This window comes from Osmia bicornis, chromosome 16, assembly GCF_907164935.1.
Source record: "Osmia bicornis bicornis chromosome 16, iOsmBic2.1, whole genome shotgun sequence".
NCBI lineage: Eukaryota > Metazoa > Arthropoda > Insecta > Hymenoptera > Megachilidae > Osmia > Osmia bicornis.
In genome coordinates, this window is record NC_060231.1 from 7127715 (window position 1) to 7141201 (window position 13487).

Genomic DNA, 13487 nt, shown 5'->3' on the forward strand with positions numbered 1-13487 from the left:
CATACATTTACATATATATATTATACTTTATGTAATTATGTTAAAAACATTGGCTGTACTTAAATCACGTTGAGCGGTCGGCCATCTGCTGATGTTGCAGCCAAAGCCACGTCATATTTTGTATGGTTTGTGAGTTAGGTGTGTGAAGTATTTCTCGACTTTCTTAGATAAATTACCACTCAAAAACCGAAAATATGAACATATTTCGACTGTTAGGTGACTTATCGCATCTTCTTGCGATTATCATTCTTCTTCTCAAAATATGGAAAACGCGGAGCTGTGCCGGTATATAACATCGATATTATTTCTATGTTTATAACACTACAAAATACATTATTTTATAATAAATGGAATGTGAGTTATTTTTATAACTATTCTATCTTACAGGTATCAGTGGCAAATCGCAAATTTTATTTGCAATTGTATATACAACACGTTATCTAGATTTGATAACAACATACATTTCAGCGTATAATACATTTATGAAAGTTATTTTTATTGCAACATCATTTGCTATTGTTTTCTTAATGTATGTGAAATTTAAAGCTACATATGACCATAATCATGATACATTTAGGTAGGTGTTTTACATATAATAATATAGATATAAATATGGAAGTAGTTTTTAAACTAATGATACTTACAGTCTTTAATTCGATATAATAATTTTTTAGAATCGAATTTTTAATTCTTCCCACTTTGGCGTTGGCATTATTAATCAACCATGAATTTACAGTGGTGGAAGTTCTATGGACATTCAGCATTTATTTGGAATCTGTAGCAATATTGCCACAATTATTTTTGGTATCAAAGACAGGTGAAGCAGAAAGTATCACGAGTCATTATCTTTTTGCTTTGGGATCATACAGAGGCTTGTATCTGTTAAACTGGGTCTACCGTTACTATGCAGAACATCACTATGACTTAATTGCAATTGTTGCTGGTTTAGTACAAACTGTTCTTTATTGTGATTTCTTTTATCTTTATATTACCAAAGTACTCAAAGGCAAGAAGTTACAACTACCAGCTTAGCCGGTTATAAGTATTAGCTTTTGTAAACTGTATTGCTCGTTTGAGTAATATTACTATTATTGATTGAGTTCTCTAAATTTTGGCAATATTTAAAGAAAATTGAGGAATGCTTGTGTACAAAGTATACATTTTACTAAGCATATAGCATTCCAATTTCTTAAACTTTCAACATCATTAAACACTCATGTATAATTTTTTCATCTTAAATCCATCTATATACATTTATTTTTCAGAATGTTTTCATCCTTTTTTTTGTCGGTATATTAGATTTTTCAATAACTTTATTATGATAAAGTAGCTGCCCATTTTATAATTTAATGAGTGATATGTTAAATATAAAACAATTGGAAATGAAGGTCATCAAATTTATTGTTTCCAAAATCTGTTATATTTCTTAGAAATTAGGATGTAATCGTATTGATAACGTATTTTAAATGTTTGATACAATTTTATTCAAATGAAATTAAACCATATCAATTGGTTAACATCGCATACTTATATGGTTTACTAAATCGGTTATATGAACTGATTCGCTAAGAGTTGTCGATCTGTCCATTACATATATAATGCCATTTTCAAGACTAGTCTCATCAACTGAAACTATAAAAGGAACCAAGCACGTATCTATAATTTGTTCTGAAGTGGTTAATATAGTATTCATGCCTTTTGTTTTTAGCATATTATTTAAATAAAGTACAAAGCGATTTAAATCATTATTTTGAACGTTCGCGTCGTTACTTGGTCTTTTTATACGAAATGCAATTTTATGTGGTGCTAGTTTGGAATGAATATGCATCTTAGTTTTTTTACTTATATCATAAGTATCGCAAAGTAGTGCTAGACAACCCCAGTCTAAAGATACCGTATGTTCAATCATTTGTTGTTCAGAAACTTGTTTATTATCAATCTGAAAACAAAGTATTCCATATAAATAATTTTTATTCTTAAAGTTATAGAAATTAAAATATTAAGAGAAGCACCTGAGGAAATAGTTTTTGAATGTCCATATAGTGAGTTATCCTTTCCACAGTAATATTACCAAATGGAAATTGTGCTTCAATATCTATTAGGTCATGATTTTTTGCTTTTTTCACTTCTGTAAGTACGAATCGAGAAGGATATTGAGCCAATCTGCGCCACCAAATTTTACGTTGCTTTTGTACCGTATGAAATAAATCTTTGGTTTCTGTATCGTTGTTAAAAATAGCTATTTCAGCGATTTTGTGTAAGTTTAATTTGAATCTAGTTAATATATCCCGATTCCAACTATCTTTGCAGCTTTTCACTCTAGCTAATCCAAACGGTATATCGCTTGTCGCGGTCTTAGTAATAAAATCTAAGGTATCGCTATATTCATCCGATAAGAATATGTTATAAGGCGACATTGTAACACAATGTAAAAACCAATGCTCTTCGAGATTTTTTACTATCATTTTACCTTGTGGCCCATACATAAGTCCTTGTTCTGTAAGACTAATGAAATGTGGGCTTAATTCTTTTAATACACGAGTTATATTCATGATGATATTTATGAAATTTTATTCAATGGTGCTACAAAATATTCTTCTTCTAAGACAGCAGCATTTTTTAAAATTTCTTTTCTAGATGCGTTAGGTTCTACGCGATCTTCTCGCAAAGGAACAGATTCTTTTTCAGATGGACTATACATAGGTTCAACTTTTTCGTCGATTTCTGCGATACGTAAATCTTCTGTAAACTTAATCGCACCTTCTAAAATAGAAAAACTGTCTTCGTGGTTAAAGTTAAGCAAAGACAATTGTTCCAATTTATTTATTGTATTTTGATTTATAACTGGCGCAGATGTATCAGCCTCTACTTGTTCTTTGATAGGACTTGACGCACAATAACGACGAGAACACGTGTTTAGAGCCCTTAATGAAAAAGCACAAGTTTTTAGCCTCCGAATATATCGAATAAATTCCATTTAGAAAGAACTGTTTGTAATTCTCAATATTGTTATTCTTTAAATCATTAAATCTGCAACCAGTAATTATTTTCAACAACCTTTCGACGTTTTGAGGCCGCACGATCTTACGTGCTAATGTTAATTTTTCATCTAGTGATATATCGTAAACTTAGGAATATAGTATATAATATTATATCCCTAGATCCATGAACGGTATTCCTATATTTGTGTCTATAAGTTTTAAATTTTCTTATAGTATATACAAATAGCAATATATATTATAAGGTAGATTAAATTATAATCAATTTTTCATATAAGACATCATTTTATTTTATTTTAGAAAAGTAGTCTCTGGTGCAGAGGGAGCTACCTTCCATTTTATGACGCCATTTTCCCTAAAGAAGTAGATTTGCTTTCAAATTTGCGCGGGAGAATCTAGAGAGAACTTAACTTAAAATCTTTTATCTTCGCAAGTAAAAAACGTGAATAAATAATGCAAATGGTAGAATACTCCTCCCTCTACACTTTCTTAAGTAAAAGAAGCCACAAAAAAATCAGTCATTTGATTTTGAATCAGCGCATTACTCTTTGGTCTTTATCGAACCAATTTAAAGGGATTCCATGGTTAAATTAAATTGGGAAACGGTGATGGATGAATTGAAAGTTCCATCGTGAAATTAAATTGGAAATGGTGATGAATAAATTTGAAGAGATTCCATAGTCAAATTAAATTAGGAAACGGTGATCGAAACGTTGAATTGGAAATAAATTGGAAAGAAATTGAAACCATGAATTCCCATATAGGACAAATTCATTTCGTGGCATTATATGACCTACTGATGTAATTGTTTCCAGCTCACTCAGATTCATTTTATAGAAATATAACTGTAGAAATATAACGTGGTTCTTAATCTAATCGATCTACAAATGATACGTGTTTTTAAATACAGAAAGGGTAGCCGTATCGATTGATAATGTTGTATACAGAACTTCCTGTGTAATTTTATTAAAAATATTTTATTGAGTATCTTTACTTAGTATCCGATATATGCGATCTACAACAAGTTTCCAGCTGATAATGCGCAGCATCGACGATCTGTATAAACTGCTCTTTCAGTTCCCTAGCCTTCACATAAACGTCCTCTTTCATCAGATCGTAGCACATGGCGATCAATCCCATCCCCAGCAGCACATAAACAAAATTAATTATCAACTTAGTCTGACTGTCGGCAGTCAGATCACCGTGGGTCCAACCAGGCACCAGATCCCCCATGCCAATTTTGCAGAGGGAAGTGACGCAGAAGTAGGCACTGTCCAGGTAGTCCCAACCTTCCCACTCGGCAAATATGATGGATCCAATGAGTACGTAGCCAAAAATGACCCACAGACAAGCGGTCGAGGGTACAGTGATCCTTTGGCCAGGCTTCCTTTTGCCTGTACACTCGTGGAGCCAGGTGTACAACCAGCGGAATGTCTGCGCCAGCACTTTGCCCATGTTGAGGAAGTACAGTACGTACAAAGGTATCCCCATAACTGCGTAGATGACTGTGACTGCCTTCCCCCATGGAGTCTGAGGCACCAGGGTGCCATAACCGATCATGGTGAACACAGACAGGCAGAACATCATGGCGGCAGGGAAGGACCATAGATCAGATGGTTTTAGACCACTGCAGTTCTCTTTTCCATAATTACCAGTGAAGTTGTCCTGGTAACGACGGAGGATCTGATTAGACACCGTGAAGAACGTTGTCTTATCGAATATGTTCACGGTTTGATTGCTGGCCGTGCTTAACCATAACTCGTCGGCATATTGTTTCCTGATCGAGTCCCGGGAGCAGACCACGGATGGAATCTGGGCTTGAGATTCGATGGAGGTGAAACCAAAGGCTCCTATTATGGCGTAACCGACCACAAGTCCGCCAACGCCGACCTGGGTGCACATAAATGCGACCAACTTCCGGCAACAGTCTTTGATCCGTTCCCTGGGATCTGTATCGGTCGACGTAGAATTCGAGTCCCGGCTCCTCAACGAGGATCTGATCGGGAAACGCGTCATTTTATTTTCTACACGAGATTATATTATCGGGCAACAATACTCGGAAACTACACGTTGGCTGACACTAAATGACTTTCGTCCCGCTTTTCTATTTCTGTACGATGGCGCCGCTTCATGTTACATGCTCTCTCTATACTTTTCTCCTTCCCTCCTTCCTCCGATGTTTCACTCTCTTCGAAGGCGTACCTTAGCGCTTCTAGCTACGATTATGTTGGCGTAACCGAGGCCTGGTTATGAAATTTGAATTTTTTTAATTAGGTATGGGTATTTCATTACTAATTATAGTAGCAATTTTTTGGAAAAATAATTTTGATTATTTAACGAAAGCTTAGGGGAGACTTAATTATATTAATTTCTAATTATTTCAAATAATTGTAATTATAACCCTTTGAGATAATTGAAAAATCGTATATTTTAGATTTTAATTTTATTAACAGGATTATTTGAGTATTTGAAGATCCTTTTGGATATTTAAATATTAATTATGAAATCATGTTTTTTGTTTTGTTACTAGCACAAGAATCAATGACTGGTGAATCTCAAAATTTGATTAGGTAACATGTCATTGTTCAAGTTGGTCTACTTCTATATTCTATATTCTACTTCTATATTTGCACCAATGAATAGATAGTAAAAGCAGCGTCTATTAATTCAACAGCAGCATCGGGCAAACCCGATGTTCCTGAGAAATTTCTGAGGAAGGTCAGTTCACTGCAAGTTGTCGTCTACGTTGTATCAGTCAAAACCGATCTTTAGGATGGGCTTGCAATATTTCATTTTTTTATTAACATTCTTTTATTCAGGTAAATTTTATTATATTGACAATTAAAGTTCCAATTTTTCATCTATTTTGAATTTTAATAAATAATTTTATGTGAAGAAAATAAAGGATGTGAATTTAGTTGCCGATTTAATAATAATCGAAGTTGAAAGTTTTACAAATTTATTAATTATTGTGATTTTTAAGAGAAGGAGTTTGTTTTGTGTTCAAATTTGTGCTTTTGAATTTTGTGCATTCTTCCCTTTTTATTTTTGTTATTTGTCCTCTCATTATTAAAACAAAAGAATCGATATTCTTGGTATGTAAGTGATGAAATATTTTGTTTATGTTCTACAACATATAATTTTTTCAATTAATATTTCAATATTTTATTCAATTTTGTCAGTTTTATTAAGGGGTTGTACTTGATTAGAAGGTTGAAAAAAGACGTGTATCTTCAGACATTTTTTCGGGGGAAAAAATAAAAGAAAATATCAATGTTCATTTTAAAAGTTGCAGAAAGTGGTGATGGTCAATAAAGAGGGCGTCAGACTGAACATAATTTGCACTAATATTTCTTTTTTACAGAGTCACATTACACTTAAAAAACTATAGGAATTAACATTCTAAATAATCAAGATCCCATGTTAATGAAAAAATAATGATTTTGAAAATTTTTGTACTTCTTATAATGGAATCATTTATCTTTGGAAATTGACATTCATTATGGAATAATCTAATAATACGAAATTTGCAGTCTGATATTTGATTTATTTTTAATGCAGATGGGGGGTTAATTGATGGGCGCGCTCGCGCACGTACAGTAACCACCACAATGGTGTACACGATGCATAAAGTAAATCTCGTTGTAGTAGGGCCTCGTGTAATCTCGAGGCTATCCAGATAGATTAACGACACGTACATCAGTTGTATGTCCATCGTCATCACGTACGTGTCATCGGGTCATCCTAAGCACTGACAGTTCCAGGTAGCATTTTAACAATGAAGAGTTCATGCATAATTGTCGTTACTGTCATAGGTAAGGAAGGAAGCAAAATTTTTTAGAATCGAACTAATTCAAATCATTTCATTACCGTTCAATCATTTTCATTTCTAATATAATAATGAAAGGGATTAAAAAAATGTTTTTTTAAAAAAGGATAAGAATTTTAATAAATGTATCATAAGTAATACAATGGATCTTCCAAATTTTAATATATAAAGAATAATAGAATAGGTAGAAAATGTTATGCTATAGGGAGATAGAAGAATTTTTCTTTTTGCATATAATTCAAGTTCTCCAACTCATCCATTTGAAAATTAACCCTCCGATGACGGACCATGGGGAGAACCCCAATTTTAATATCCTTTCATATTACTTTCATTTTTTAAATTTTACTCTTCTAAATAAAACTCTTTCGTTTAAAAATTACATATTTAACTTTACATTAATATCCTTGAATACATTTTATAAGTTTGGGTAATGATTGACCCAGGTCCTTCATTCGAGGGTTAATGGTTCTTCTAAAGATTTCACTAGTCATTTTAATCAAACTTGAAACTTCAAATTGACGTGACACGAGTGTTATTTTGCGGTATATTTATCTTATCAAATCGTATCAATCACGTTTCGAAACCTTCCAATATAAGAATTAATTGTTTATCCTTTGAATTTGTCATCGCATTTTTTTGTAAATAACTCTGTTAACAATGTGCCGAAATTCATGAGAAATATAGATTAACAACAAACCTTGCTTAATAACCGGAAGAGTGCATTGTGCTCATTAAATTTCGTCGGAATTGTTCATCGGCCGGCGGCAATTTAAAAGCAACGGCACTCTTTTGATGCTCGATTATAACAATTAAAAATTTATCAAACCATTGTGAAAATTTTTACGAATTTTGTTTCTTTTCGTGAAAATAAAGATTTTGAGGATTTCTGCATTCTCTATATCGCTGTTTTCTCTGGGGAAATTATATTTAATCAAATTTCATGATAAAAATGTATGAGTTCATATGATGATTCATTCAAATTATAAAGAAAGATCCAATAAATAATAAGATAAAAAGATTGCATTTATATAGTTGCAACAGGTCGTAGATTTCGCTAACAATTTTTCTGTATTCATTTATATCCATTGCACTTCCTATTTCTATATTTTCTTATCTTCTTATCATGTTTACATAGTGCACATTTTTTCACAATTGCCCTACAAGGCTCAAGTACATTGCCATGTAGGCTTCTTTTGGTTAAGAGTACTATAATTATAGTATGATTACTACCCTTTGCCTCGTACAATTCGATGTACAGTAGGATGTGGTACGCTAATAGTTTGTTCCATTTACTCAATCATTGGTTTCCGGACTTTCGTTTGCGTATCGAAGAAATCACGTTTCATAGTTGCCCACCATTCAAACGTAACTATATAAATTTAACAATGATTAAAATTTATTAATAATTGATCAGTCTCGTTTGTAATGTGACGAATTCGATTGCAATATTTTCCTTCTGGAATTTTCCCACCCACAAGAATGATGTGGTACGAAGAATTATTTTTATGATTTCATTTAAACAGAATTTTTAATTAAAAGACTCATTTCGTTTCAGGTTTATATACAGCAACTGGAGCTGACTGGACTTATTCGGGTGAACATGGTAATCATTTGTTGGTATTGTTACCCCATATGGGTAATGGATTCCTATGGAAATTTAAGTACCATCCACATATGGATGATGTGACAGTCAACGTGTATTAACAAAAATGACACTAAATATTATAGCCAAATTTATTATTAAGTTTCTGTGTTTTTTAAGGTCCAGAACATTGGCCAGGGTTATGCACGATAGGAAAGAAACAATCGCCAATTAACGTTGTCACTGAAGATGCTGTAAAAACGGATCTCGGTAAACTGAAATTTATAAGATACAGTTTTGCATTTTCTGTGGAGGTCACCAATAATGGTCATTCTGGTATGTGAAAAAAAAGCAAATATTATTAATTAGAAAAGTGGAAATTTCTTATTAGAAACTGAGTGGGTATATGAGGGTAGGTCTACGCAGGACCGAAATAAGATTTCTTGGCCCCAGGGCTGAAAGGGTCTACAGGATGGGTGTTTTCATTTGCAGTATTAATTTTTAAACAAATTTTAGAAAATGTCAAAAAATGTCACTTGCATCCCTTTAGTTTCAAGTGCCTCATACCACATGATTTTTTTAGAAACATTTTTTTCTCTTTGATTTGTATTATAGTAAAAATACAATTGGATGGTGCACCTATTCATTTGGAAGGAGCAAACCTTCCAAACTCGTACATTTTGGAACAAATGCATTTTCATTGGCCTGCTGAGCACACTATAGACGAGAATCGTGATGTCTTAGAGCTACATTTTGTGCACTATAGCAATAAGTATAACAATACTAGTATGGCAGCACAATATGATAAGGGTATTGCTGTGGTTGCTACTTTATTCGAGGTATGTCAATTATTTCTTTAAAAAAAAACATCTGCCACAGAAATGGTGCCAAACAAATTTTATTATTCAGGGTGGACCATTTAAATTGGAACACCTTGTATATTCATAATTAATCAAAGTGTCACCTTTTAATTGCCTGCACACCTGCAGGCTCTCCTTACCATAACGAAGTATATTTCATTTCAGTTGAGCAACGAAGACAATATGGACATAATGCCAATTATAAAAGCGACGGAATTAGTTTCAAAAGGTGTGGGCAAAACCACAGAATTAAAGGGAACTAAAGTAATACCCTTCTTGTTCTTACCAAAGGACCACACTACTTATTATCATTATGATGGCTCCTTAACCACTCCAGGATGTCAGGAATCTGTAATGTGGTTTATTTTATCTGAGAAACTATCGATCTCAGAGCCACAGGTAAATTTCACAATAAAGCAATTTTTTGAAAGAATTTCATTTTAGATTTTCATAAGAATTCACTTTCATTATGAATTTAATATTAAAAATCACTTTTAACATTAATATTGCCAAAATTAAGATTTAGGGAATTCCTGCTTCCTCTATATCGCCATTTTCCTTAGGGAAGCTAGATTTGATCGCGAGTGTAGTTACTTACAAAAGGGTTGTAAAATGTTTGTTTAATTTTTTTTATAGTTAAATGTTTTTAAGAATGTTGGAACGGAAAATGGCACGTTAAGCTTCAATTATAGACCAACTCAACCCCTTGAAGAGAGGACAGTGTACCATCATCTGGAGGGGTATTCTGCAGCATCCACCCTCCCATCTAATTTACTCTTGACCTGTCTCAGTTTATTATTATGTAAACTGTTGCACTCAAAATAATAGAAATATTTAATTGAGTATAATTGTGATCAGTCTGGTTGTGTTTATTGAATGAAGTGACTCAAATATAGGGTGTTCGAAAATGAATAGTTCAGAAATTTCAAAGGACACCGTAGATCTACTTTATGTAAGACGAACAGTAAGTACTGTTCAGCTGTTGATTTAATTGCTTAAATTTTAAATCTAACGATCAAACCACCAATTTTGAATCACTTTGTACTTTAAAAATAAACTAAGATTGCATTTTACTTTTTTATTACAGTTTTTACGAGGTACATCTTTTTTTGAGTTGACCTGTACATTTCCACTTCAAGCACCTGAACGCATCTTCGCATACTCACCTTATATCAGTGATAGACCAGTAAAATACCGTTTACTTCTCAACGATTTATTCTTACACTGTATTATTTTATCCTTTGAATATTTCTTCTCCTTCTGATCATACTCCTTCTGACAGCCGGTAGCAAAGAACTCGATGCTGGTGCCATGTTTGTCACTGCTTTCGTCGTCGAAGATGTTCCGTACGTTCACGTTGTACGTACACTCGCTTCGGAGTCGCCATATGTCCAAATGCGGTGTCTATAGAGAAAATAACAAATTAAAGATGTCCTTTTATATTTATTAAAAATTATAATAACAATAAGATATTAAAAAGAAGTATGGAGGAGGAAATGTCCCCCTAATTGCTCTAATTTATTCATAAGACCAAAGGCATATGGCGGGAGGCTCCTTCCCTTCGCTTAACCAAAAAAGACCTCGTTGCCCCGAAGTGTACAATTTTTCGAAAATTACTTATATACCTCAGGAGTGTTAAAAATTAAACTATTTTCAAATATTTTATATCAATTTCAGAAAAAAAGTGAATTTTTAACATTCTAAGGATGAAACAAACCTTCAGGACCGTCCTGTGATAAACGAGAATGGAATCGTTGGTCGGACCGTGTACAAGGCGGCTCCAAAATACTTTGTAGAATGTTATCGGCACGTCCGAGGTTGGCTTAACCCATCTGAGAGTAATTCGCAATTTTCCACCGACCAATCTTGCATCGGACAAAGTTAAATTCTGCGGTTCTTTAGGGTTCCTTGGTTCTGGAAATGGTAAACGCTTGAAATTCTTCTTCAAACGGAATATCAAATGATTCTATAATTCTCCGTAATTATTTCGATTTTCAAGATAATTTGCTACCTCTACAGCTGTTTTGATTGTAGAACTATGATTAAAGGACCATATATCAAACTGCAACCGCACTGACAAATAATTATACTGAAAGGAAAGTTTGAATTGATGCATATCTTTAATGCAACAGACTATGGTGCTGCCAGTGGAAATAAGAAATTGACAAACAGATGGTTGTGGAGCGATAAGCAGTACTTCTTGACAATCCGTCTCTGACTTAAAAAATTTATTAAATTCTTTTAAATAAACAAAGTGTATCTTACATGATAAAATTAATTGTCATTAAATTAAATAAATTCAAATTAAATTTATTTTATAAAATAATTAATTATCATAGAAATTGAAAATTATTAATTTTTAACTTTTATCAAACTCTACCTGAAAAGCATGAATTTTTTAACTCTAAGTCGCCTAAACGAATTCATGAACATAATCTCTGGGAACATGTTACCAGTAACCAGCAAGAAAACAAATCTACCCATTAATTTGAAGATCTATTGGGTGATAGTGTGGATGATACAGCTGTCATACTTAACAGCCTGCATTCTCGGGATCCACTACGTGCCGGCAGAGAACTCTCTGAAGGATAGCACTGTAGCAATGGCGGTCACAGTGGAAGCCATTACACTAAGTGTTTATATGAACAGTCGTAAAAACCTTCTACGACAATTAATCGAGCAACTGAATGATACCTTGAAGGAAGGCGATGAGATGCTAAGAACCATCACAATGGAAACTGTGAAGCCATTGCAGAAGGTATTGAAGATGTACGCTATTGGTCTCATCGGTTCTGTTAATATTTGGGTACTTCTGCAGTTCGTTAAAATGACCCGAAAAGAATTCTATTACGTGGATTATAGGGTGCCTGCTGTATTTTCTGCAGAGCCATTTTCGATCAACGTATTCTTAGCAGGTGGAATGTTGGTGTGTATGGGTATCACGTACGCCACTGCTAAAAAAGTTAGTCTCGATCTTTATATGATACACTTGATTCGGTTGATGACAGCACAATATAAGTATCTGAGGATCAGATTCGCAATGATTCTTCGACATAACCTAGAAAATGTGGAGGAAAATGTTTGGCAGAGCGTGTCTTGGATGGAGGAGCAGAAGGTTAAGCAGGAGATGAGGATGCTGACTTATCGTCACGAAAGTATAATTAAGTAAATATGGTTTGTGAATTGAAATTTTGAGTTATTCCTGTTAGATCTGGAACAGTATTGTTGACTTAATACGTTCAGGACGGATGCCATCATAAGACGTCAATCGGTGAAATAATTTAAGTCCCCTAACAGTATTAACTCTAAAAATGATGAACAATCTGTAATTTATTAACAATAGAATTTATGGTGGTACTTGTACAATTATTGTAGAATGGCTACCATACTGAAGAAGGTCCTAGCACCTAACATCGGAGTTCTTTATATCAACAATGTTTTTCGGTTGTCTTTCCTAAGCATTATGTTCGTAATGGTACATATAATATATTTTACTTTTTCCAGTTACAAACTCTGTTTATAAAGAATTATATTTTTAGACTTCTGCGACAGAAATGGAAAAATATCTGATCATATCGTACTCAATTGCTGCATTGATTCAACTGTACATGTTGTGCTTCTCGATTCAAGAATTATTCGAAGCGGTAAGGTGTCTTCGACAATCTAGCCAAATTTTTCTTAGAAATAGTCTTATCGCAGTAATCATAATCCCTGTGGCTCGGGGATCAGAATACGGCCACGGTAACCCCTGCCTGTCGTAAGAGGCGACTAATAGGGGAATTTAATATCGATAATTAATTTTTTTTCTTAATTAGAGTATAGCAGTGGCTGACGATGCATTCTATGAGAAATGGTGCGTTTATGACATCTCCTTAATACGCGCAACAGCCATTATGACTCTCGGCAGCAAAATAGAATGCAAATTGTCCAGTGTACGAAGCATTGACCTAACCTTACCATCCTTCATGTCGGTAAGACTGAAACTGGTTTATACATAACAGTTACACGTATTCATTTCACGCGTTATGTAATTAATTGACCGAACATTTTAGATTCTGAATCAAGCATACTCGGTCTGTTTATTGTTCTTAAAAGCAAGGTGAGGTTAGAACGGTCTAATAACAATGAAACTGTGTTTCAATTGAAATATAGTGATGTATATTTACAAGTAAATATTACTTCAAAATTTTATTAAATAATGCTCTTTATGGAAAAAT

At 33.5% G+C, this 13487-nt stretch overlaps 7 protein-coding genes across 9 annotated transcripts; 3 read left to right on the forward strand and 4 right to left on the reverse strand.

Moving 5' to 3' along the window:
• Positions 1 to 3: 3 nt before the first annotated feature.
• On the forward strand, positions 4 to 1387 carry LOC114872265 (ER lumen protein-retaining receptor). The gene is made up of 3 exons (XM_029179309.2): positions 4 to 285; positions 388 to 577; positions 675 to 1387. Exons 1-3 carry the CDS (start codon positions 195 to 197, stop codon positions 1030 to 1032), a joined length of 639 nt encoding a protein of 212 aa, XP_029035142.1. The 5' UTR covers positions 4 to 194; the 3' UTR covers positions 1033 to 1387.
• LOC114872258 (DNA polymerase subunit gamma-2, mitochondrial) lies at positions 1384 to 2552 on the reverse strand. Its single transcript, XM_029179298.2, has 2 exons — positions 2013 to 2552; positions 1384 to 1939 (listed from the first exon to the last, which is right to left on the reverse strand). Exons 1-2 carry the CDS (start codon positions 2550 to 2552, stop codon positions 1514 to 1516), a joined length of 966 nt encoding a protein of 321 aa, XP_029035131.2. The 3' UTR covers positions 1384 to 1513.
• Positions 2548 to 3867, reverse strand: LOC114872266 (glutamyl-tRNA(Gln) amidotransferase subunit C, mitochondrial). The gene has a single exon (XM_029179311.2). The coding sequence runs from the start codon at positions 2975 to 2977 to the stop codon at positions 2561 to 2563; it is 417 nt and encodes a 138-aa protein (XP_029035144.1). The 5' UTR covers positions 2978 to 3867; the 3' UTR covers positions 2548 to 2560.
• Positions 3868 to 3957: 90 nt separating this feature from the next.
• LOC114872256 (TWiK family of potassium channels protein 7) lies at positions 3958 to 5362 on the reverse strand. The gene has a single exon (XM_029179294.2). It carries the CDS (start codon positions 5013 to 5015, stop codon positions 3990 to 3992), a length of 1026 nt encoding a protein of 341 aa, XP_029035127.1. The 5' UTR covers positions 5016 to 5362; the 3' UTR covers positions 3958 to 3989.
• A 351-nt stretch (positions 5363 to 5713) lies between these two features.
• Positions 5714 to 10343, forward strand: LOC114872257 (carbonic anhydrase 1). 3 transcript variants are annotated; one of them, XM_029179296.2, is made up of 6 exons: positions 5714 to 5818; positions 8384 to 8431; positions 8591 to 8746; positions 9026 to 9249; positions 9436 to 9669; positions 9907 to 10118. In XM_029179296.2, exons 1-6 carry the CDS (start codon positions 5773 to 5775, stop codon positions 10093 to 10095), a joined length of 897 nt encoding a protein of 298 aa, XP_029035129.2. In that variant the 5' UTR covers positions 5714 to 5772; the 3' UTR covers positions 10096 to 10118. The 3 variants fall into 3 exon arrangements, with proteins under 3 accessions (XP_029035129.2, XP_029035130.2, XP_029035128.2); XM_029179297.2 differs by lacking the exon at positions 5714 to 5818 and adding an exon at positions 6629 to 6814; XM_029179295.2 differs by lacking the exon at positions 5714 to 5818 and adding an exon at positions 6961 to 8193 and having other exon boundaries at positions 9907 to 10343.
• A 94-nt stretch (positions 10344 to 10437) lies between these two features.
• Positions 10438 to 11386, reverse strand: LOC114872275. Its single transcript, XM_029179329.2, has 3 exons — positions 11282 to 11386; positions 10988 to 11236; positions 10438 to 10674 (listed from the first exon to the last, which is right to left on the reverse strand). Exons 1-3 carry the CDS (start codon positions 11384 to 11386, stop codon positions 10438 to 10440), a joined length of 591 nt encoding a protein of 196 aa, XP_029035162.1.
• Positions 11387 to 11604: 218 nt separating this feature from the next.
• On the forward strand, positions 11605 to 13397 carry LOC114872252. The gene is made up of 5 exons (XM_029179287.2): positions 11605 to 12435; positions 12646 to 12745; positions 12810 to 12914; positions 13086 to 13241; positions 13323 to 13397. Exons 1-5 carry the CDS (start codon positions 11660 to 11662, stop codon positions 13371 to 13373), a joined length of 1188 nt encoding a protein of 395 aa, XP_029035120.2. The 5' UTR covers positions 11605 to 11659; the 3' UTR covers positions 13374 to 13397.
• The last annotated feature ends 90 nt before the right edge of the window (positions 13398 to 13487 follow it).

Coding starts and splice junctions, on each gene's coding strand:
- LOC114872265 (XM_029179309.2), top strand. CDS start 195: ATGAACATATTTCGACTGTTAGGTGACTTATCGCATCTTCTTGCGATT. Junction 286..387: donor GAAAACGCGGAGCTGTGCCG/GTATATAACATC, acceptor TCTATCTTACAG/GTATCAGTGGCAAATCGCAA. Junction 578..674: donor CATAATCATGATACATTTAG/GTAGGTGTTTTA, acceptor ATAATTTTTTAG/AATCGAATTTTTAATTCTTC.
- LOC114872258 (XM_029179298.2), bottom strand. CDS start 2,552: ATGAATATAACTCGTGTATTAAAAGAATTAAGCCCACATTTCATTAGT. Junction 1,940..2,012: donor TTCAAAAACTATTTCCTCAG/GTGCTTCTCTTA, acceptor CTTTGTTTTCAG/ATTGATAATAAACAAGTTTC.
- LOC114872266 (XM_029179311.2), bottom strand. CDS start 2,977: ATGGAATTTATTCGATATATTCGGAGGCTAAAAACTTGTGCTTTTTCA.
- LOC114872256 (XM_029179294.2), bottom strand. CDS start 5,015: ATGACGCGTTTCCCGATCAGATCCTCGTTGAGGAGCCGGGACTCGAAT.
- LOC114872257 (XM_029179295.2), top strand. CDS start 8,079: ATGTACAGTAGGATGTGGTACGCTAATAGTTTGTTCCATTTACTCAAT. Junction 8,432..8,590: donor GACTTATTCGGGTGAACATG/GTAATCATTTGT, acceptor GTGTTTTTTAAG/GTCCAGAACATTGGCCAGGG. Junction 8,747..9,025: donor CACCAATAATGGTCATTCTG/GTATGTGAAAAA, acceptor TTTGTATTATAG/TAAAAATACAATTGGATGGT.
- LOC114872275 (XM_029179329.2), bottom strand. CDS start 11,386: ATGCATCAATTCAAACTTTCCTTTCAGTATAATTATTTGTCAGTGCGG. Junction 11,237..11,281: donor CAATCAAAACAGCTGTAGAG/GTAGCAAATTAT, acceptor GGAGAATTATAG/AATCATTTGATATTCCGTTT. Junction 10,675..10,987: donor ATCACAGGACGGTCCTGAAG/GTTTGTTTCATC, acceptor TTTTCTCTATAG/ACACCGCATTTGGACATATG.
- LOC114872252 (XM_029179287.2), top strand. CDS start 11,660: ATGAATTTTTTAACTCTAAGTCGCCTAAACGAATTCATGAACATAATC. Junction 12,746..12,809: donor TAAGCATTATGTTCGTAATG/GTACATATAATA, acceptor TTATATTTTTAG/ACTTCTGCGACAGAAATGGA. Junction 13,242..13,322: donor CCTTACCATCCTTCATGTCG/GTAAGACTGAAA, acceptor CGAACATTTTAG/ATTCTGAATCAAGCATACTC.